Raw genomic sequence first — 21,786 nt, 5'->3', positions numbered from 1 at the left:
TTGTCGCAGGCATCCGTTGATCAGACAAGCGTCAGGTCTCCAGTCTCACACCTTGCTCTTGCGTATCACCGCACTGGGCTACACGGAGGCCGTCTTGGTACCCGAACGTTCTGTGCATGAAAAATGTATGTCTATTTTGAATCTTGATCGACCGAAACTAGATACCGGGGGTAGCCTTGTCTCCCCCCCTGTTGCTCATGTATTGATTGCCCTGGAACGCCGTGCTCAGCTTTGAATTATGCCATGAGTTCGCTTTCCTGAATGCAACCTCCATTGATGCCATGTGCATGATCGCATTGTTTCACCACCAAAATTGGACTTCCCTCCTCCTCACAAGTAAGTTCCATGTCAACCGCAACTTCAACTCCTCCATCGCTTCCTCCTCAGTGGAAACCATCATACCCTTGTGAGCCCCTGTTCTGTGTTTGTCGGACTGTGGCGTTGCGGCGAATACTCTCGCCCCAAACCGAGTCGTCAAGCATTCCACGGACTTGCACAGGGCTAATGGGGTCCAAATGATTGCTCTCACGGCCCGAGGGCGCTGACGATCTTGCTTGCGTCGTCGATTGTTGTTGTTGCTCATGTGGATCATCCTCCTCGATCTCAAAGCTAAAGGCTAATGGTTGCGCAGGTGTTGTGGGTGATGGAGGCGCGGCCCTGGGGAAGCTGAGAGGATGACTCCACGATGTGTCGTGCAACGATAGATCCACAGATCCCAGCCAGTTGCGTGGCTCGCCTGCGTCAACACTCGATGGACGCGAGGCTGGTGAGAGGGGAGATCTCGGTCCTGCTCCACCTGTTTCATCGTCGCTCAGATCGTTCTCAACAAGAATCTCCGGAATGTTCAGCTGTGGAACTGCCGTCATGCGGGCCGAGTGCTTTCGTAGCATATGTTTCTTGAATTGTCTTGAATAATATCTGTGTTGATGGTGAGCAATTTTCCTTTCCTGGGTTCGGCTATAGATAGCTTACAATGTGTCGAAGAAGCCCAATACCACGCCACGTCGGACTTGGTCGTCTACTCGCTGGAGACGAGCTCGACGCCTTAGGAACTCTTCGAGTCTTTGCGGTTTTTTGTCAGCCTTGGTGTACAGATATGCGGCAGGTCGGATAACTTACTTCAGGCTCTTGTTATCACTGATGATGTTATAGTGAGCAAGAATCATCAAAACACTCGTGAAAGAGATGCCCCTGTCGGGATCTGCGGACACCAAGACCTCCTCGTAAAAAATGTTAAAGCGCCGACGCTGGTGGCGCACCTTCTCCACGTCAATCCTCCTCAGCCGTGCATTGAGTTTGTTCAGGTCAATGCCACTGAATCCGCTGGTTGTCGCAATGGACGAGTGATGTGTGAGTTTCACATCGTCCCTTATATCTTCCAAAATAGAGTGAACGCTGTCCTCTGGATCATAAATGCGCATCTGAAAGACGCCTGAGAGCTCGCCAAGAAGACGGGGAAAGGCTGCTTTCGTGATATACCCAGTACCTGCTGGGTCAACGCTTCGCCAAGCTTCTTTGAACCGTCGAATCTCATCGCGATCAACAACAGCCATGCCACTCGAGCGTTGAAAGACGTAACTGAAGCTCTCGTAGATGAGTGACACAAACAGGTTCACAAAGATATACATACTGACGATGTTCCATGCGATGAACAGGATTCTGGCCCACGATTGGCTACCACAGTCACTGTCGAAGAATCTAGGCTCGTCAACGCAAAGTGGCGGCTCTATGCTGGCATAATCTTCCATGACAGCATTCCATCCTTCACCTAGACTCATCCTGAATAGCAGAATCAGGGCTTTGGGGACGGTTCGGAAATTTATGTTTTCCGCAGTCTCTTCGCCAAATCGTGTCAAACTAAAAGCTTGAGTCATGGCAATGGCGAAGACCAGGAAGAATACCAGCCAGGTGGCAAGCAAGTTACCAATAACTGTCAGACTAGCAGCGGCCGTCTTGAACAGCTGGTCCAGTGCATCGTTGCGAGGAATGAGGAGGAGTACAATGGCGACCAAGAACACCTTATGTAGCTGGACATAGGTTTCAATCTCAGTGTCTGATATGAGTAACGCGAGAGTTGAAACAAATGCCCCGAAGACAATGAACAGAGAGTAGAGATCCCACGAGCTTCGTCGGAAACGCACCCAGCCCAAGCCAATGATACGAATTGCAATGTTAGCCGTGTATGCCACGATGAAGGCGAAGAAAACGAAGTCGCGATATCGCGTCCACCACCATGGCTCACTGGCGAATTCCGAGACAAGCACGATCAAGTGCAGTACTAGAACAACGGTAATTGTCTGGTACCACTTACCCTTCTTCTCGATGGCTCTCTTGTGGCACCATTTCTTCCAGCTCTTCTCAGAATCGTCATAAGAACTCTTTGAAGGTGAAATTTGTCTGAGGATCTTTCGTAATTCGAGCCATGACCGTTGTTCCGCAGTCAAATAAGCGACACCTGTCTGTTCGGTATAATTCCGCATGAAAACAGAGATAAAGAGCGTGAGTACGAAGACGGTGGCCAACAGATTGAATACGACAAGGAAGATGGCATTGCCCTCTGACGCTAGGTCTTGGGGCTGCTTCATGCGGCCGGTAATGGCTTGAACAGTAAAAGAGACGTCTGTCCATCCCTCTTGACTAACAATCTGGAATAGAATAAATAAAGATGCCCCAAAATCGTCGAAGCTGAAGAAGGGGTTCGCTGCAACACGCGGAGCAAGCATTGGCCAGTCGTCGCTAAATGGTGTGCTCTCGAACTCGCCATAGCAATTATCCATGGTATTAATTCCGTCGCCACCATCGTTACAAGACAAAAGTAAGCCATTGAATAGGTTGAGACCATAAATGGCAAACGGGATGAGCAGAGACATCGAGACAAACGCGGCCTAGGAAAGCAATTAGCAAAGAACACGGCTACAGGTAAGGAGATGGCAACTCACGCCTAGAATTTTCCACCAACCAACGATAATGAGATCGTGAAATGTGTTTCTAGCGCTGTTGCTAACATTCAGCAGTCGAAGTGCACGAAGTGCCTTGAATGCGCCTATTGCTCTGGAAATAGCGCCGTCATTGATGAGGAGCGTAACAACATTGATCCACAGAGTGACCAAAACAACTGAGTCCATGAATCCCCAGGAACTTCGCAAGTATGCATTGGGGGTCCACAGGAGTCCGTCCGCAATGATCTTGATCGCAGCTTCAACAGTAAACACAATCGCAAAAGCCATGTCTGTCCAGATGTACCAATTCCTAATACTGAACTGATGTTGTTCTTGATACTCCTTCTGATAAAGAGGAGTGGTCACACATGCGAGGACGACCATAGCCACGATTGCCGCGTAAATGAATATCGTGAAAGAATACCAAAGGAGGGTATCGGGAACTACACCATCAATGCGCTCAATGCCCCGAGAAGGACCAACGACCCGCTGACAAAGACGGCGCAGGCTGTTGTTGGGTGGAAAGATGTACAAGGAGGTATTGTAATTTGGGTACTTTGCAAGATACTCTCGCTGAGCCCTCTTTCGAGTCATAGTGGCAGACATGGCCTGTTCAGCCATTTGTCGAGGATCTGAGGTTTCGTTCGCGCCGTCAAACCGCAAGCTTGAATAAAAGGGGTTGGGCTCTTTGTCGCTGAACCACCCTTTCACCCGTCCCCACATGGCAGAGAGGCGGCCAGGCTTGATCTCACCACCCAACAGCGTAGTTGCGCTTCTAATAGGGGCATGGTGCAACCGGTCCTCCTCAGGTTTAGGATTCATTTGATCATCCAGAAACTCGCGGACCACCGCATCTTTGAGAAGCATCTCGACTGTTGCTGGCCCGTAGTCAAGGGGGTCCTTATTTTTGCGATGTTTGGACAGGCCGAATATTGTAGAAAGGGCCAGGTTGCTAGATGAAGCTCCAAGGTCTCGCCTTTGAAGAAAAGCCTTGACTTGTTGAAGCCGTTTCTCGTCTTCGGATACATCAAAGTTCTCCTGAATTACAGCAATGAACATGTTGATGAGAATGAAGAAAGCCACAATGAACCAGCCAATGAGTAGAATAGCTCCTATCCATGAGGTATTCTTGTGCCTAGTGTAGGAGGTGACAGTATAAAGAATATCTGTCCAATTCTCACTTGTCAGAACTTGGTACATGCCCAAGAAGGAGTTGTAAATAGTGTAGAACGAGATACGATTGAGCTCGCCATCTTCATACACGGGAATTTCGCCTCTGAATAACTGCGCAGCAAAAATCGCCACCAAAAATGTCATCAGAAACACAAAGAACATCAGGTTTCCGATACCAGCAGCATTGCCCAAAACGAGGAGAATAAGCTCCCTTGTCACTGGTATTGCTAACACAATACGATAAACTCTCAGGATTTGGAACACCGTCAACCACCAATACGCTCTGGTATAGCGAATAGGGGGGATTAATATGATGGAGGTGATAATCGCAAGGCCGAGGTCGAAGAGGTTACGCCAACTTTTGTGGAAGTAATTCCAATCAGTCGCAATTCGAAAGATCATCTCAATATCGAGAAGAATGGTAACGATGATCTCTGCAGTGTTGATGAAGCGCTCTCTTCTTGCTGACATGGTTGCGCTGCGGCAGGCCTGGCATAGCAACCCAAAAGTGATGATCAGAATCCACACTGCACGGGTTTTATGGAATATGCGTTGTAAAGAAGATGTTCGGCGAATTCTCTCGTCAGATCGAGCTTGCACCGGCGATTCCTGGCTGACAGTGAATGCACTGGCTTTACTCTCTTCACGAATGACCTGGAAGGATGAGGTAATGACAGCAATCAACAAGTTCGTCAACCACAGCATCATGATCATGATGCCTGCACCAAAAAAGAGAGCGGCCTGGACATAATCCGAGCTCATGGTCATGTACATAAGATCGGAGAAGGTGTTTGCGCTCATGATGACAAACACAAGTTCCAGGGAGTTGAAAATGTTGTCAAAATTGACCGTGCCATTGTGCGGGTTGGATTGCTGAAGACAAATGGAACCTCGAGGACACAGAAACCCCTTTCCTTCGTTGGTTCCATTCATAAGGTCCGTCAAGGACTCTGAATTGTTGAACTTGAGCCACGGCATGGTTTCGCCCGTTTGGTTGTTCAAGTAACCGCCACAAAAAGCTTCCTCGTTTGTGTAGGAAGCATCAAGGTCCGTAGGATCAAGGGGGTCAAGCCACACGCACTGCCGACTCAAACTGGCTTTGAAACTCTGGACCCCTATAATTGCAAACAGAAGCCAGAAGAATGTGAGGAGAAATGCAACTCGAACGAGTAAAGGCGTTGCTTTCTTCAAACTCCTGAGAATAATCTAAGAATTCGTAAGCGTGCTTGTTGATATGTTCAAGCATCATGATAACCTTACCGCAGTACCGTTCGTTAGAGCAAGTAATCTCAAAATTCGTAAACAACTCAGCATTCGAAATGCATAAAGATCGTGTTTAGTTTCAAGGCCAGAAATGCTCAAGCAGAAAGTGATCCAATACGAGACAACGGCAACAAAATCGAAACGGTTGAAGGAATGGCGTAGAAATGCTCGTCGAGCAAGCTGAAACCTTTGGTGCTCTTCCAGAGTTCTTGGCAATGCTTGCTGGCCTTGCATAAATGTTGTAAAAGATCTTGAGATTGCTGACGGTTCCGGTCGATATTGCGACTTCTTCTTTACGGATTTTATCCGCTCCGGTTGGAAAACAGCACGATACTGGTCTGCTATTGCGGCTCGGATTCCCCGTTTACGGTCAATTGTACTGTACTCTGCTGCGTTCAACACGAAGCCAGACACAATAATACGCGAGATAATCTCCAGAGTGAAGATAATGAAAAGAGCAAGCATAGCCCAATCAATAGGATGCTGTCCCCATCTTTCTGGGCGTCCATTCTCAAATACATTCGGAGCAGCCTCAACTGCGAGAAGAATAGCCTGCAAGACTATCAAAAGAAGCAAGAATGGCTCCGTATATGGGTTGACCAAGAGGTCGCAGAGTCGTAGTCTCAAAGGGTTGTCCGGTGAGAAGATTCCCAGAGACTTTCCTTTCAGAGGATTTGGTAAAGGAGGCCTCGGTATATCTGGCTCAGCTTCGGTCACATTAAAACGTGGTTCTGTAGACTTTTCGCTTGACGACCGAACCAACTGTGGTTGATACGAAGTATCGGCAAACATCGAATTCATCGTATCCCGATTCCTATCTTGATCATGTCTACTAGGTGAGCGGGAGCGATGCCTCGATGCACGATGATCAATGACTTCTGTCTCTCCGCTTATGTTGACAACTCTCTGTGACATTGCCCGCACAATCGAACCAGCACGGGACAAAGCGCCCGATGTAGAAGGCGACCTTGACCTTCGATATTCGTTAGGATTAAGAGAAGCGCCAAAGTTACGATTTCGAGTTGAGCCATAGCTTGCTCTTAAATCTTCGCCGAGGCTTCTCGTATTGCGACCGCGCGACGGGCTGTTTTCCAAACTTGAAACTGTTTGAAAACTGTCTCGATTTCGGTCATCCAAATTACTGGCAGATAAAGAACCAGAGATGGGCTCAACTCCAGCTGTCAACGGAACTCGATCGGACTCGGCGTAATCGGTACTCGGCGCATCTTCGATATAGGGAGCAGGCGGGTCGTATGTACGAACCGGTGTAGAAGGCATTGGAGGACTTGGCTGATGGTGATCCATACCCGGAGGGAGCGCAGCCTGTAGAGCCATTGGATCTATAGGTGACCCTGGGCTAACATCGTCGTCGAAACGATCGTAGGGTTGGTCCCAATATGTTGAGATACCAGGAAGATTGGCAGACATTTGAGGAACGTCGGGCGGAGAAACTGAGCTCGGTTGTTGCCGTGACAGACCAGCTTGCGTCTGTTGATTATCGAGATGCGATCCGTCTAAGTTCTGAAGCGGAATAGACAGGTGCCGCGCAGGGCGCCCGTCTTGATCCCAAGAGTGTGAAGACATGGACCAACGAAAGGACTAATGACCGCCAATGCGGTCCAATGTCATGAAGAATAGTGATTATTAGTACTACTACCAGAATGAAGCATCGTTAGCGCTTCATGAAAAAAAAAAAACGATAGAGAGCGTGAACTAGGTATGGTTTAGAGGTATTCGTAGAAGCAAAGAGGTAGCCAGTTCGCTACATCCTAATCAGGAGTCCTAGGATGCCGTAGGACGGCTGGATGTGACAGTAAGCTCCCGCTTACGCACTGTACACACAGCAGCTTCTTTGGCAGAGTGCAATGAAATGCCGTGTGCTTTTTATAGAACAAGGTTTCTGCTACAGTGTGGAGAGTTTCATCCCCTGGAAAAATGGAGGTCGTAAGCTGAATTCCCAGGTTGGCCAGCCAGGGTAGTCGAAAAGTGATACGAGTGGCATGTGCTTGTGGCTGAGTGCGCCACAGCTCGTCCCAGCTTTTCGCGACCTAGAAACGCCTAAACACGCTTCTGACAATTGTGACGCGACTGACTAGCATCCTGACATCGACATCATCAACTTTTTTCTTCAACCATGCCGTCTCGCAAGCGCTCGCTTGCGGCCATCGATGGCGACGATGGTGAGACAGAACACTCATTACAGCATCGCATCCGTAATATGTGGCAGTTTGCGAACCTTTGCCAGTGGATATACATATTTGGCAAGGCTGCGAAAATCGACGAAGCTATTGATGTTGAGGTATGGCCACACAGCAGCCCAGTTCTTCATGAAAGCGATAGGGGCACAAACTAACACATTTCATAGGAAATTGAAACGGAATGCCTCAAGCCGAACTCGAGTATCTTGGCAGACATTGCCCTCGCCCTCCTCAAACTAGTTTCGTCGCATCGTGGTTTAACGTACGTTTCCAGGAATTGGGAGATGCTGTTTTTTTGCTAATGGTGATTCGAAGGCATGAAATTTTCGATGACCAAGCACGAAAACAATTTACGAAGAGATCGCCGAACTACAACCCCTTCGGTTTTGGTGAAACACCCCTCAAATTCAACGATTTCGACATTTTTACCAAGGTAGGCTATGAAGAAATTGCGAGGCCCGGTCAGTGATCCAGGCTAATATACACTGTCTGGGTAGATCAAGGTCATGCAACAACTGACTCAATGGGCCATGATCCATCCTGAGCGCATTCGGGATAAGATGGAAGAGCAAAAAGATAGCGAGCAAACAAGTTGGGTAAGTTCACGTCTCAACAAAAAGGGGGTTAGCCACTAACAGAACTCCAGCGAATAGAACCATATGGTTGGGATGCAGATGACAGAACCTACTTCGTGCTGGACGATAACCGAGTGTATCGGCTTACAGAACCTCCGATGATTACGAAACCCACCAAACCGAAGAAATCCAGAGCATCGTATGGAAGTCGGCGCTCGAGCAAAAGACGACGCACGACCTTGAATGCAGAAGAAGAAGTGGCTGAAACGGATCAAGAAATCAAAGAAGATACGCCTAGCGAAGATGATGGCCTGGGTGGAATGACATGGGAATGTCTCGCCGTAACTCTGGATGATGTACGATCTGTTGTGGATGGTTTTCGGAAGACGCGTGACGAGAATGAGAAAATCCTGCGCGACCAACTAGAAAAACACCTTGTTCCTATCCTTGAAAAACAAGAACAATCTCGGCAACGCAGAGAGTTACAGCGAGAGCGAGAGCTAGCGAACGCTGCCAAAATGGCGAATGCAAAACGATCGAGTCGAATTGCTGGGAAAGTTGAACAACAGAGGCAGGAGGAACAGACTCGGGAGGAAGAACGACACCGAAAGGAAGAAGAAGCAAGCAAACGACGAGAAGAATTGGCGCAAATTAAAATGGAAGAGGAGCGCGATAAAAGACTGGTGTCTCGTGAACAACGGTTACGAGAACGCGAGGCACGACGCGTCCAGCATGAGGAAGAACTTGCACAACTCTCCGAAGACAGCAAGAACTTATCAAGTAGCAGCGGACGAGTATCTGAACGCCGTCTTCAAGTTGAAATTGAGAAAAACAAGCAAGCTCTGAAGGAGCTCGAGGATGAGGAAGAAGATTGGATTTTCGACTGCACTTGTGGTCTCTATGGCCAAGTGGACGATGGAGCTCACAGCGTAGCTTGCGAGAGATGCAATGTCTGGCAGCATAGTCAATGTGTTGGACTGAGCGAAGCAGCAGCTGACCAGCCAGAATTCCACTATATCTGTGCTTCTTGTATTCGGCGCGAACAAGAAGCCAAACGGCCCAGACCAACTATCAAGTTGAAGCTCAATCGTCCACCTAACTCCGGCGCCCGGCCAGATCCATCTCGCTCTTCGAGTCACTTAGGGTTATCCCTTAGTGGGGAGGCTCAGAAGGTCAACGGGACAGGAGATGGAGATCACGACGCATCTAACGGCAACGTTGAACATAGCTTGGCTCCATTGACTTCCACCCCTGGTACTAATGTCAATGGCGTTGGCTTCACAATTAGTATGATGGACGCCCGCTCAGAGGTGAGTAAGGAGGTGCTTGGCACACCCAAAGGGACACCGGTGATTCCGGCACCTGTCAAGCTAGATGCTAGCATCCAGGGCAGCCCATCACGCAGTACGTCTATGACCACCCCGATGACGTCCTTCCGGACACCTAGTCCTTCGAAAGGTATCGACAGCTTCCAGGGGGATAAAACAGCTGAGTCGGCGTTGAGCACACCTCAGATCAGCCGCGAGATATATCGAGCAGCTCACGAGCAGAACGGAACTATACCTTCTATCGCTGGGCTCTCCCCAACCAAGCATTCACCACCCCGCCCCATCGATTCGGCCAGCTCGAATAGATTCAAGGCTGCTACTCCAATACTTCCTCCAGTCGCACTATCACCCTCTCCTCAACATCAGATTTTGACTCCGCCAATCAAACCATCGGAGCCACCAAGACCGTTTGAAAACCGATGAACGCTCCAAACACGGGGATTTAATAAGGCATGGGTCCTGGTCAACGCCATGACTGTGTTAGGAAGTCTTCTAAACCATGTTTAGGCATGATATGAGACTTATCCCTAAGCCATCTCCAACAGCAATACAAGCACAACCAATACGATAATAGTATTAACAAGAAGAAGATGAGTCTTTTTCTCTCATTGGAGAGGGATAGAGCTATTCAAAACAATTGCCTGTCATGGGGCCTCAAATGAGAGGATGGCACAGGCAGGTCGAATCACACTTTCCCCCATCTGCAAGGACTCTATAATCGTCTCCAGATCAAACTAGGCAAGTGAGCGACCAACAGGATTTGTGATCTGAAGCACTGCAGCAACGCGAGACGCGAATGGCCGAATCTATGCCGAAAATAGGGTGTCTATCAACATTGCTAGGCGTGATGAAAATGATGGTCAGGAACAAATGGCCAAAGCTTCGAATAGAAGCCTGTTTCTTTTTTGGACGCCAGGTCGGAATAGTCTTAAAGGCAGAGATGATCTGCCAAAACAGAACCAACAGACCAGGCTGGCACAGGGCTAGATCAGGCTGGGCAATTATGGATTATTTGGTTGGTTAGTCGTTCGGCTACCGCGACACATCAAACAGACGCTGCCAGCATGACTGCGAGTGGCCGCTTGGTCCCAGTTATCCGGCATTTGAAGCAAACATGCTGCAGCCTTCCACATAACAAGCCTGGTAGGGCATGGCAGGGCAAGACAGCTAATGGAAGCAAAGCAAAACAGCGGTGGACAGGAGCTGTCGGAGTATCAGGATGGCACGGCGCCTTTGGTTATAAGTAAGAGAACATTACGGATAATAGATCGAGATCGATTCACCAAACAATAGGAAGTCAACAACGTCTCAAGTTGGGATGATTGATGACAGCCAGAGGGGCCGGATGCGCACATCAAAGGAATGCGCCGTGGCTGAACTAGTGGCATGCGAATAAGGCGGCGCAGGGAAGCACAATCAAAAGTATGACATTCTGTTTCTATTGAATGGATTGCGGCTGGACGCCAAGCGGCCCCATCTCTTAAGCTCATAGGGCTTCTATTCTATCTGTGTTTCTCCATGTTGGCCCGGGTGTAGTGTGGTGGGTGGTAGAGGGTGGAGGATGCCGGCCAACGACACATGTAAATGCAGCTTGGAGAGGTCTACCACTCTGGTAACGGTCCGCATTGCGGTCTGTTTCCCAACAGGACAGTCGTCTGCTCCGCTCTCTTTGAACTTAGGGGCATCAGGTCGTTGCTTGTCTATTTGTGGGCATGGTCCTGGCGTTGTAGACATATCTATGGTATCAGAATGTCCCAAGCACATACAAAACCACTTGTGGCAGCTCAATGAAATCCGACAAAGACGCCCTTGCTGAGTGCTCTATCTTCAGGCCGCTTAAGACCAACATAGCTACTGTCAAAAGATCAGACTTTATCTCTTCATCTACATTGTGCTTCTTACAAAGTCCACTTGCCGTTGTTCACTATAGTACCTGTGTCGTTCCATTGACTCCATCAACAACAACAACAACGCAGGACTCTTCTCCATCCTTGCGTCCCGTTTCTAGCCAAAATCAATATCTAAGAGCGGCGGAAGACACGCGGCATGCCGCAACAGATCCTTCCAACTCCGCCATCTTCTTCTGACGGCTTCTCTCAGCAGCCAGTGGCCATGGAGTCACACACCTCGCATCCTCAAGGCTCTATGAGCCCAGAACAAAGCTTTGCCGGCTACTCTTACTCAACTCGATACTCTACTCCCGTTCGTGACGACGACTCTTCTGTGTATGAGCCATCAACTGTCTATTCTCAAGGCAGCGATGTTTCGTTTGTAAGTCCAACAGGTCCAGACTGGTTGTCATCATAGCTAACCTGCGACAATAGCAAGGTTATGCTGGAGGTCTAGGTATCACAAGTAACCCTTATGGTCCTTTGACCGATGAGATTGGCTACAATGTAGGTTGCACGAGAGCACAGGAAGAGCCAACAGCTGAGCCAACGAAGCAGAACCATCTCCCGTACACTCCGGAAGCGTCGCCTTCAGCACCTTGCCCATCTAGCGATGCAATTACGACCCGCAGTGGTCTCAATATCGCTAAGAAATCGCTTATTTCACGATCACCAGCAGTGAAAACTGGTCGAGTTCAGAAGAGAAGCCGTGCAGAGAAAGCCAAGAATGCCACCAACATGCTTTCAAAACCGCTTTCCGAAGCCGCCAGAGACTTTCCCGATATTCATGTCTCTGACATCGAGGCCTTTGTCAGTCGGCCAACTGAAGAGAGACTGTCGGAAACTTCGCGTAACAAGAAGGCTGGTCAGATCAAACGTCCCATGAATGCTTTTATGCTATACCGAAAGGCGTACCAGGAAGTCGCTAAGACGCAATGTTCTCAGAACAACCACCAGCATGTCTCAAAAGTCTGCGGTGCCGCATGGGTTTTGGAGCCAGCGCAAATCAAGGAGAATTTTGATCAATGGGCCAGAATAGAGCGTGTGAACCATCAACGAGCACACCCCGGATACAAGTTCACACCCTCAAAGCCACGAAAGGTCAAACGTGATGGGGATGGTAATGACGACTATTCAGACAACGACTCAGGCTGGAACGGCGGAGGTGGTCGGAAGTCCAGATTCCGCCATGCTACACGACTAGGCGAGACACCAGTCGCCTACGATGCTGCGAGTAATGCGATCGGAGAGCCAGCCATACCATCTTACCATGACATGTATGTTAACCCGGCTTCAGGTCGACCCCATTCACTGTCATACGATGATATCACACCCAGCCCTTTTGATATGGGCATTCGTCAGTACAGTGGTCTCAACATCAACAACGAAGTAATCAGCAGAACCCCTTCTCCTGGTGCCATCGACTACCCTGTACACGGGCTTGATGGATTCGCCAACTACTACGGACCACCTGGATCAAGCTTTGACAATGCCGCTCCCCATCTCTTCGGACCTGCTCAGTACGATATTTATGATGGGATCCCTGCCACCGTCCCTTTTGACCAAGAAGGCTGGGTGTCTCACGTGGAAAGTGGTCAAGGCTTGATGCCAGTCATGGGTGGTTACGAAGACACCACAGCACAAGACGTGTACCTGAAGGGAAGCAAGGATGATTGGAAAGTCGAAATCATGGACGAACCTGGTCACTTCGAGGATTGGTATGCACAGACCGAGCAGGGACTCCAGTGATGAATGGCGTCATGATGTCGCCGTGTAATTGTAGCAATTTTCCCTTGTGTGTTTTACTATTTGGGTGAACGGATTCGAGCATCATACATTGGATCAAGCGGTTTGATTTAGACTTGGTTTTCCTTGTGGCTATTTTTAAAAAAAAAAAATTGTCAGGTTTTTGGCAAACACTATGACTAGGATTTTCCTATCTTAATGTGTAATTCGAATCATTCCGTCTTTGAAAGCTAACACTGTCTGTGGTGTGCATGGGTGGAGAATGGCATAGGCTTAGTCATTGGATGCTAGTACCCATGTCTACATCTAGGAGCCGTGACTTGTCCCCAAGACGACGTCCATCTTCATCGCAACTGTGACCGAGCTGTCTGATTCCAACACAGGATGACTTGGATCTCTAAAACAGTGACCGTTACTGGTCTAGTCCTCTTAGCACATGCGTAAGCTCGGCAATTCTTGGTATTTTAGCAGGAAACTGACAATCACTCCAGATGCTACTCCGCGCAAGAGCACTCCGTCATCTCGTCAACAGCGGTGCATCATGGCCAACCGCAGCCGCTCGCAACACACTCGCTCCCAATCGACATATCTATCGAAGCACTGGTAGCGACTTTGATCATTGTCCTGGGCTTGGTTCTGGGAACTCCAAAGCTTCGACCTATTAAGTGGCACGAGTGGGCTGGCAAGATTGAACGCGAAGGAGAGGCTGGTTTCCAAACAGGAAGTGGCGAGGTGGAAAAGGACTATCGGGGAAACCCTTTCAGTGTGCTTGAGACGAGGCCAGGTTTCATTGACATCCGCAAGCAGCGCCGTGAATTTACGAGCTGGGTCAAGGCTGAAGAGAAGTGACGACAAGAGCTCAGACACCTAAGATGGGCGACATCACACCCTTATCGATATGACGGAATTCTATCTTAGCAAAATGAAGCGCTGTTGACGAGCGACCAGCCTCCAGAACCAAATAGAGTCTATTCATATACCTGCATGACCACATTCAATACTGTATTAGTCAGTTGCACCGATTGGAACAATAGGTCCCATTCAAAAGAGTGTTGGTACTTGCCACAAATACTCGATCGTTCATGGATCTCTTTGCATTAGGTAAAATTTGCGATCGAGTTCCTTCCACATGTGTGTCCTTCCCATGATGACAAAGGCCAAGAGGAAACTTAGGGCTGCCATGAAACTTCCAACGCACTGGGAAATAACTGAAGCAGTAAACGGCACCTGCCTTGACTTGCATAGACAACTACGGAAGGTCACTCCCGTCCTGATCTCTCCTCTTGTCATTGGATGCCTGCTAATTGCACGGCGCGGTAAACTCATCCTTCTCCCTCCCCGCATATTCCTCTGGTCTTCCGGCAACAAGCCTATTAAATCCACTCGGCCAATATGCCCAGGACGCCAGGCTCGAGTGCTTCTAGCTCGAGTCGTCGTGGCCGAGGCCGAGGCCGAGGAGGTAGAGGTTGGAGAGGCCGCACATATAACCGCAGAAACAGTGGCGGTTTGTCCTCCAGAGGTGGCTCAACACGGTCGCGAGCTCGCGATCCTTCTTCATCAATCCGCTTCAGTTCTGTTTCTCAGAACCAAGGACATTATTCAGATCCACAAGAACCGCAGACGCCCAATGCCAACACTCGTGCTCGAAGCAGCAGTGAGCCCATTCAACATGAAGTTGTCATGGCCATCGATCTCAGGGAGAATTCCACCATTGGGTGCGCATATTTCTCAACTACTGACGGGATTCTACATGTATCTGAGGACATTGCCACGGCTTCACTCGACATTGCGGAGCAATTCCTTATCCACATCCAACCAACCAGTCTTCTTGTATCTGCAAGAGCATCTGCCAGTTTCCGCGACCATCTGGAGAAGACCACTGCGTCAGAAGGTCAGCGAAAATAGATGTATCTTCCAATTCGTAGGACGAGCAACTGACGATAGCCATGCACAGGTACCTCAAAAGGGGTCATTTTCCGCGGCTTGCAGTCGTCAGAGTTCTCAATCGAAACGGCACACGAACGACTTGTCAGCCTCGATTCTCAAGCTTTATCTGCTACTGGTATTGTATTCTCCACAGGGATTGAAAAGGATGGAAGTGAAGAATCCATACCGGGTCTTTCCCAGCCCGAGTCGCAGGCATTCCGTCAACTTCGCTATGGAGGCTGCATAAACATGAATAGCCAGGTATCAGTAAGTGCACACTTTTATGATTGTGACTGGGATGCTAATATGTTTTAGGTAGGATGTGCTGGTGCTTTACTTGGCGATATTCTTCGTCGACGATCCGCTGGTTTTCTCCCTGATGGACAAGTTGCCGGAGTTCTCTTTCGTGTTGTTGACATTCGCATGTTTTCCCTTAATACTTACATGTATGTCAGTACTGACGCTCTCTTGTCACTGCAAATTCTGCAGACCGAATTGCACCCCAATAGCCAAGCGTGGGGACCAGATGCGAACAAGAGCAATTCGAAAGAAAGTCTTTCAGTATATGGACTGTTCCATCACCTGGCTTGTACCCCTCAAGGTCGTACACAACTACGCCAACTCTTCCTTCGACCCCTGTTGGACCTCGACATCATTTCGGAGAGGCAGAGGACCATCGCAGTATTGCTTCAACCAGACAACGCCGACAAACTTGCACAATTGACTTCGACCCTACGAAAAATTCGAAACATGCGCACCACGCTAGCGCAGTTGCGAAAAGGCATTGAGTTTCCCTCCGCTGGTCATTCTTTCGATAGGGGCGTATGGGCAACAATCCAGAAGTTCACCGCCCAAGCTCTGACTCTCAGAGACACGATAGGCTTGTTTAATGGAGGCTCTGATATAGTGATCTTCAAGAAAGTAAGGAGCTGCTACAAGAAGTGATCTAACGGTTTAAGCTAATAGTATTGACTAAGCTCATTCATACTCTCGAACCGGCCAGCTTAGTAGTTGTTGGAGACATGATCAACAAGACAATCGATTTTGAACAGTCCAAGGCACGACACAGATCCTCCGTCAGAACCGGAATTGATCCTCAACTTGACGAACTCAAAAGACGGTATGACGGGATGGACAGCTTCCTGACAGAAGTTGTCAACCAACTCAATAGGGAGTTACCACAATGGGCACGCAAGCATGTTCGATCGTGCATCTTTCTGCCACAAATAGGTTTTCTCACAGTGGTGGAATCAAATCGCCTGACAGGTAACGGGCAATATGAAGGAGAGGGGACAGCTGTTGGAGCCTGGGAAAAGTTGTTTACTGCGGACGGTGCAGTGTGCTACAAAAACAGCTACATGAGAGAGTTAGACGAGGAATATGGGGACATGTATTGCCAGATTGGAGGTAAGCTTGTTGACAGTAGCGCTTTGAAGGCTTTAACTCACGCAAGGCAGATCGGGAGGTAGAGATTATACATGGTCTTGCAGGTAAAGTTTTGGAGCACGAGGAGCCTCTCTTGCTCGCCTCAGACATGTGTGGTGAGTTTGATGCAATACTTGCCCTTGCGCTTGGTGCCGAAAAGTACGATTGGCATGCACCACAAATGGTGGAAGCAAGCATTATTCACATCGAGGAAGGCCGTCATCCTCTACAAGAACTTGTTGTGCCAGCCTTTATCCCAAATCCCTGCCATCTCTTTACAGGGACATCAAACATAACGGCGGTCCAAGACGGCTCTCCTCAGGCTCTGGTCCTGACTGGGCCAAATCACTCTGGAAAGAGCGTCTATCTGAAACAAACAGCTATAATTGTGTATCTTGCCCACATCGGCAGTTTTGTGCCGGCAGTTCAGGCAACAATTGGGCTCACAGAAAGCATCTTGACCTGTATATCTCCTAGGGAAAGCATGTCTGGAGGCGAGAGCTCTTTTGCAAGGGACATGAAACAAGCTGCGCTATCAATGAAATCATCAACACCTAGAAGCCTCGTCTTGGTAGATGAGTTCGGGAAAGGGACCAATGGCGATGATGGTGCCGGACTGCTAGCCGCGTTACTGGACTACTACCTATCTCTCGGACCCGAGTGCCCTCGTCTACTTGCTGCTACACACTTTCATGAAGTTTTCGAGTGTGGGTATTTGGAAAATCACAATGGGTTACGCATTGCGCACATGAACGTCAGAATGGACTGGAATGCATCACTTGTTGATGATCAAGTGACCTTTCTCTTCAACCTTGAGTATGGTCATAGCACGTCGAGTTTTGGAGGCAGATGTGCAGCTTTGAATGGGGTGCCAAGCGCAGTGGTTGAACGTGCAGAAAACATTTCAAAGTTGCTGGCCCGAAACGAAGACCTGAGTGTGATTTGTGCCCGCCTTTCTCGAGCAGAGGAAGTCCAGCTTGCGAAGGCAGAGATGACTGCGCGGCTTTTTGTAAGCGAGACCTTCGGCGACCAAGATGAGGCCAACTCGAACCGGGAAGAACATACGAGGGGTTCTATTATTGAGGTATTGGAGGATATACTATCGCCTGGTATTTGAGCAGCTGTTGCCGAGTCGATATGAGATTGAACTACTAGGGGGCGACTTCGCGAGTGCTATGAGAGGGCTATGGCTGAACACTTTTCTTTACTTCCTCGTCATGGTTCCATCAAGATCTTTGACGTAAGGTAAATAATGCATCTATTAAAGCTCATGAGTAATGCCTATTGCTGCTTCTAGAGCCTCATTGAACTTGACTACCCGATGATTGAAGGCCATTGAATGGTTGCCTCGGTCAGTTTCTGCATTATCATGAACTGTAGGCAAGGCCTGTCGAGTCTCTTCTTATTACATGGATGAGGCTTAAGGTGCTAGCTTCATGGGAATATTTGAAACCGTACCGTTTTCCACTATGAAGCTCCTGAGAGCTACGTTGCGTTTTCAATGAGGCTTGAGAATGTTTAAATAGTGAAGCAAACACATTGCTAAGTGATCACCCTCAAAGTCAAGAATGAAAAGAGGTCAGGTAATACATGGCGAAAGAATAAAAGTGGCTAAACCCAACACAGGACTGAATGGTTAGTCAAGTCAATGTTTGTTGCTGTATTATTCTATATACAAAACCAAAAACACGCATACATTCCACATCAAGCGCCCGTCAAGTCTTTCAGCATAAGCCCATTTCAGATCCTATATATATTGTGATAAGCACGCTTCATAGTTTCAAGCCCTATCAACGTAGGGTATTCATAAAATGCGTCGTAACTGCAGTCATTCGCTCTGGTGAGCGCAAATATCCTTTTGAGCATCGAGGCAAGCACATGTCTTCCTCGGCAGCGGCAGCAGGGCGTTCAATCAATCCTGATACACAAGCACCAGCAATCATGCTTGCAAGGCCCGCGATCGTTGTATCGAGTTGCATATCAGCTTGTTTGGCACCTAAATCAGGGCGTTGAGTATGGCAATGCCTGCCCCGAAACCCATAAAACACAAGGCGAGTCTGTTGGAGGATGAAGCATCGTTCCCATAATCCGAGCAGTCATCACTGGAAACGTTTCTGCAAGCACGAGAGCTTAGACTGGAGCAGACCGCGGTTGCTGATGACGAACCCAGAGCCTGTCCACCACCCTGAACTGTTGTACCTCCGCCACCAGGTACAACTATAGTGACACCATATTGGCCTCCATCTCCGAGGAAATTAACACATTGATCGTAGTTTTCTTCGCAAGCACCAACGGCTGAGGTGCATGCAGCTTCGTTTGAAAATGTCGTGGCAGCATAAGGGAAGGCGAAATATGAGTTCGGGACGTAGGATGCTTCAGCGGTTGGTTCGCCAGTGGCTGAGGCTGGAGCTGTACCTGTGCAGACAGCGCTTGGCATCGTTAGCAGTCAATTCGTTCGTCGAAAAAGGAATCCGACTTTTGAGCACTCACCCAGACGGACAGCAAGCCGGTTCATCGTCGGCGTCCACGGCACACGTTTGGCCGTTTTGGCAGCATATGTCGCTAAATCTCTCGCCAAGCTCCTCAGAGCATCGGAATGTGTTCGCTGGGCATGAATCGTCCCGTCTGAAGATGACAGAGGCTGGTGGAATGTAGTAGGCTGGGGCGTATACTGCCGTTGCTATTGCTTCTACTTGAGGAATGTTCTGAGCAGATGTAGAGACTGCAGCGAGGCCGAGCCAGATGCAACTATAACTGAGCATGATGATTGTTGAGAGCAAGCGAACGAGATATGATTTGGTTCAGCTGCGAGAACGAGGATGAGAGGTCAAGACGTTCTACTGCAGGTCGGTAAAGCATGCGAGGAGCAGCGAATGTTGGTTGGATTCGTAAAAGAAAGCCCCAATGAGATCCTCGTCTCGTGTTCTCTCTCTTTTTTTTCCTTTCCCCGGCCTTCGTCTATTCTTCCTTGTCAGATTCCAGGTCCAGCCTCCAAGTCAGGAACCTAAGACGATTCCAGTGGGGTCGTTAACCAAAGGGCTTAGCCCATAACGTCGCAAGTGCAAGGTTGTGCAGCGAGCAGACCATTCAGCTTGTTTCCTTGGGCAACAACACGACAGACAATCCAATCAACTCAGCGTACCTAGGTAAGGCGTGGGATGATGTCATGGACCCTTGTTGACTGAGCAACCCTTGGCACCAAGCTAAAATTGACTCGATCAATTAACCTCACATTAGCCATTGTTTCGAAGTCAGTGTTCATATAAATACATTTATACCCCAAGTATGATTGTTACTGCTGGTCAAAATATTTGAGATCGACCTGTAACTTAATTCTTCAAAACCCTCGGACATGGCCCAAAATCTGTCGTAGCCGATCCAGTGCCTTTGTCTGAGGCACAGCATCAAGACCTTGAGTCTTAACTTCTTCGACTTCTCTTCGAGCTTCAGCTATCAGAGGTTCTAAATCCCCCCAGACATATTCTGTATACCCATTCAACACCTTGTCCCATTGCTCAAGGTAGCTATTCCTCACTTCGTCGGCACTCGTTGTACCAAAGTGAAGCTGCCGTTCGAAATCTGCTTCAGGTCCTGCCTGATCAAGAAACTCGGGGTTAAAGTTGAGTAAATCATCCCAGCGAAAGCCAGAGAAAACCGAATCTGCAGGGAATAGGGTTTCTCTCAGCTTGGCTGCCGCCTCTGGTGTAAGGCCTTCATCTTCGGTATCCGGATCATGAGCTCCGAGCAAAACACCATCAAGTCCCCCAGATGAATCATCGAGTAGGTTGACTACAGCAGCGCCATCCATCTTCTCTTGCTCCAGAACAGCGCTTGGCGTAGATGGTATATGGTGACTTTGGTTTGGGAGCCTTCCATATTGACTGGCATCCTCAACCTCTAACGTAGTGTCGGCACTGAAGAAGGCGTCAAATGCTTCGGCCGATGCACCAGAAACCAAATTTGTCTGTGAGCGTAACGGTTCACCATGGGCTGTTGAGCGCAACCTGTGCGATGACGCGTCGCCCGTACTAGATGAGTTTCTCCCAGTGATGCTGCTGCCACTGGAGCTAGGTTTTTCGTCTGGTCGCTGGCCACTTATATCTGGACCCGTTCCGAAAGCATGGAGAGCAAGCCTGCCAGAAGCCTGAAGTCGGCTGGTGATAGAGTCAGAGTTTCCAGAACCGTTATCTGTGGCCTTTCCTTTCGATTTTGCAGATGTATCGTTTTGTGGTTGTGCTCCCGGTGGTTGTCTGTTGTCGTTGTCCATGGCTGTCTATATTAGCCGAGGAGCATGAACAGCTATTGCTCCAGCAGCAGAGGCAATGAGTTGAGTGTCTTGTTGGATAAGTCGAAGGAAGAAAGCTTGGTAGAAAAATTCTAGAAGACCGATAATGAGCACTTCGGTTCATTCGTTGTAGACGTCTAGGATATGATTAAACTATAAAATAGCCGCGATGAAGTTGAATCGGGGGCACATGTCAAAACCGCTCCGGGCGGATGAGCGGGTGCCGATCGGCCTGGAGCTTGGCACCGGGTTTCCGAGAAAACTTAATGCCTGATACCGCTCATGAGTCGACAGTGAAACGGCTCTGGCAAGTATAATTGAGTTAAGAAGCTGACCTAGATTATTCTTTGATGAGATGAGATCAAAATGGAACGCGCTCTATATTCCACCACCAGTGCTGACCATGCTGCCAGCTCCTTATCTGAATACCTACCTATGGATGTCAAGTCATCCAGGGATACCCCGCTGTTACATCAAGCTTGATCTGATATATGGATCAAGGTAGATGTAAGTTGCGTTGAAGTGACCAGCGTAATGGCCTGTCAGTCAGGCTGATCTATCATGCAGCCTCACTTTGAAGAACTAACATGCCTAGGTAGCTCTAGCTCTCGTCGCTAGCAGAGCTTACAGCTATGTATGCCTCTGATTTGTGCAGAAATCTGTCAAGATAAACTTGGGCTTCCAAGGGTTGAGCTGTTGGGGTCAGTAGGTCGGTAACCCCTCACAAACAGAAGCAGCCCACACAGGCACGTTAAGTCATCGATTTTAGTATGCTGGTGGCGTTTAGCCTTGAAGCACAGCCTATTATAGGCAATGAAGCCTTGGAGCTCTCTTGTGGCTTCTGTACCTAAGTGCCAACTCAGCTCTGAGCTGTTGCTCGACTCTTACTGGAGGTCCAGTTCTCTCGCAGAATCATCGGCGTAGGGGAACCTGACCTGAAAATAAACCCAAACCTGAGGGATCCACCATAAACTGTCCTATCCCATCGATCATCCAGCCAAGCCCAAACCAGGCCCAGCCAGGCCAACCCGAAATCGAA

General features: G+C 48.8%; 7 protein-coding genes across 12 annotated transcripts; 4 read left to right on the top strand and 3 right to left on the bottom strand.

The window, feature by feature from the left end:
* Positions 1-57: 57 nt before the first annotated feature.
* Positions 58-7,200, bottom strand: FOIG_00467 (uncharacterized protein). Of its 2 annotated transcripts, XM_031196611.1 has the most exons (5): positions 5,373-7,200; positions 2,940-5,318; positions 1,120-2,885; positions 973-1,062; positions 58-918 (listed from the first exon to the last, which is right to left on the bottom strand). In XM_031196611.1, the coding sequence occupies exons 1-5, from the start codon at positions 6,957-6,959 to the stop codon at positions 384-386; spliced, it is 6,357 nt and encodes a 2,118-aa protein (XP_031072378.1). In that variant the 5' UTR covers positions 6,960-7,200; the 3' UTR covers positions 58-383. The 2 variants fall into 2 exon arrangements, with proteins under 2 accessions (XP_031072378.1, XP_031072379.1); XM_031196612.1 differs by having other exon boundaries at positions 89-918; positions 973-2,885.
* A 258-nt stretch (positions 7,201-7,458) lies between these two features.
* Positions 7,459-11,421, top strand: FOIG_00466 (uncharacterized protein). Of its 3 annotated transcripts, none has more exons than XM_031196610.1 (6): positions 7,462-7,674; positions 7,741-7,835; positions 7,889-8,006; positions 8,071-8,169; positions 8,220-9,552; positions 9,663-11,376. In XM_031196610.1, exons 1-6 carry the CDS (start codon positions 7,510-7,512, stop codon positions 9,779-9,781), a joined length of 1,929 nt encoding a protein of 642 aa, XP_031072377.1. In that variant the 5' UTR covers positions 7,462-7,509; the 3' UTR covers positions 9,782-11,376. The 3 variants fall into 3 exon arrangements, with proteins under 3 accessions (XP_031072375.1, XP_031072377.1, XP_031072376.1); XM_031196609.1 differs by having other exon boundaries at positions 7,471-7,674; positions 8,220-9,926; positions 9,984-11,361; XM_031196608.1 differs by having other exon boundaries at positions 7,459-7,674; positions 8,220-11,421.
* A 101-nt stretch (positions 11,422-11,522) lies between these two features.
* FOIG_00465 (uncharacterized protein) lies at positions 11,523-13,145 on the top strand (the record flags this gene model as incomplete). 2 transcript variants are annotated; one of them, XM_031196607.1, is made up of 3 exons in its annotated part: positions 11,523-11,747; positions 11,801-11,872; positions 11,921-13,114. In XM_031196607.1, the coding sequence occupies 3 exons, from the start codon at positions 11,523-11,525 to the stop codon at positions 13,112-13,114; spliced, it is 1,491 nt and encodes a 496-aa protein (XP_031072374.1). The 2 variants fall into 2 exon arrangements, with proteins under 2 accessions (XP_031072374.1, XP_031072373.1); XM_031196606.1 differs by having other exon boundaries at positions 11,801-13,145.
* Positions 13,146-13,495: 350 nt separating this feature from the next.
* Positions 13,496-13,960, top strand: FOIG_00464 (DNA mismatch repair protein MSH5; the record flags this gene model as incomplete). Its single annotated transcript, XM_031196605.1, has 2 exons — positions 13,496-13,551; positions 13,603-13,960. 2 exons carry the CDS (start codon positions 13,496-13,498, stop codon positions 13,958-13,960), a joined length of 414 nt encoding a protein of 137 aa, XP_031072372.1.
* A 377-nt stretch (positions 13,961-14,337) lies between these two features.
* Positions 14,338-17,776, top strand: FOIG_00463 (DNA mismatch repair protein MSH5). Its single transcript, XM_031196604.1, has 5 exons — positions 14,338-15,002; positions 15,066-15,304; positions 15,353-15,958; positions 16,015-16,444; positions 16,495-17,776. Exons 1-5 carry the CDS (start codon positions 14,504-14,506, stop codon positions 17,577-17,579), a joined length of 2,859 nt encoding a protein of 952 aa, XP_031072371.1. The 5' UTR covers positions 14,338-14,503; the 3' UTR covers positions 17,580-17,776.
* A 264-nt stretch (positions 17,777-18,040) lies between these two features.
* FOIG_00462 (uncharacterized protein) lies at positions 18,041-19,564 on the bottom strand (the record flags this gene model as incomplete). 2 transcript variants are annotated; one of them, XM_031196603.1, is made up of 3 exons in its annotated part: positions 18,046-18,576; positions 18,629-18,891; positions 18,953-19,224. In XM_031196603.1, the coding sequence occupies 3 exons, from the start codon at positions 19,222-19,224 to the stop codon at positions 18,464-18,466; spliced, it is 648 nt and encodes a 215-aa protein (XP_031072370.1). In that variant the 3' UTR covers positions 18,046-18,463. The 2 variants fall into 2 exon arrangements, with proteins under 2 accessions (XP_031072369.1, XP_031072370.1); XM_031196602.1 differs by having other exon boundaries at positions 18,041-18,891; positions 18,953-19,564.
* Positions 19,565-19,634: 70 nt separating this feature from the next.
* On the bottom strand, positions 19,635-21,316 carry FOIG_00461 (uncharacterized protein). The gene is made up of 2 exons (XM_031196601.1): positions 21,083-21,316; positions 19,635-21,017 (listed from the first exon to the last, which is right to left on the bottom strand). The coding sequence occupies exon 2, from the start codon at positions 20,727-20,729 to the stop codon at positions 19,800-19,802; it is 930 nt and encodes a 309-aa protein (XP_031072368.1). The 5' UTR covers positions 20,730-21,017; positions 21,083-21,316; the 3' UTR covers positions 19,635-19,799.
* Between the last annotated feature and the right edge of the window lie 470 nt (positions 21,317-21,786).

This window comes from Fusarium odoratissimum (assembly GCF_000260195.1).
Source record: "Fusarium odoratissimum NRRL 54006 unplaced genomic scaffold supercont1.1, whole genome shotgun sequence".
Classification (NCBI taxonomy): Eukaryota; Fungi; Ascomycota; class Sordariomycetes; order Hypocreales; family Nectriaceae; genus Fusarium; species Fusarium odoratissimum.
Note: the sequence above shows the minus strand (reverse complement) of the source record. Positions and strands in the feature narration are given on the sequence as shown.

Excerpts from the sequence above, each read along its gene's own strand:
- FOIG_00466 (XM_031196608.1), top strand. The coding sequence starts at position 7,510 with ATGCCGTCTCGCAAGCGCTCGCTTGCGGCCATCGATGGCGACGATGGT. Across the intron at positions 7,675-7,740 it reads ACGAAGCTATTGATGTTGAG|GAAATTGAAACGGAATGCCT; the intron begins GTATGGCCACAC and ends CACATTTCATAG. Across the intron at positions 8,007-8,070 it reads ATTTCGACATTTTTACCAAG|ATCAAGGTCATGCAACAACT; the intron begins GTAGGCTATGAA and ends CTGTCTGGGTAG.
- FOIG_00461 (XM_031196601.1), bottom strand. The coding sequence starts at position 20,729 with ATGGACAACGACAACAGACAACCACCGGGAGCACAACCACAAAACGAT.
- FOIG_00467 (XM_031196611.1), bottom strand. The coding sequence starts at position 6,959 with ATGTCTTCACACTCTTGGGATCAAGACGGGCGCCCTGCGCGGCACCTG. Across the intron at positions 2,886-2,939 it reads GTTGGTGGAAAATTCTAGGC|GCCGCGTTTGTCTCGATGTC; the intron begins GTGAGTTGCCAT and ends TTGCTTTCCTAG. Across the intron at positions 919-972 it reads TTGGGCTTCTTCGACACATT|ATATTATTCAAGACAATTCA; the intron begins GTAAGCTATCTA and ends CCATCAACACAG.
- FOIG_00463 (XM_031196604.1), top strand. The coding sequence starts at position 14,504 with ATGCCCAGGACGCCAGGCTCGAGTGCTTCTAGCTCGAGTCGTCGTGGC. Across the intron at positions 15,003-15,065 it reads GAAGACCACTGCGTCAGAAG|GTACCTCAAAAGGGGTCATT; the intron begins GTCAGCGAAAAT and ends AGCCATGCACAG. Across the intron at positions 16,445-16,494 it reads CATGTATTGCCAGATTGGAG|ATCGGGAGGTAGAGATTATA; the intron begins GTAAGCTTGTTG and ends CACGCAAGGCAG.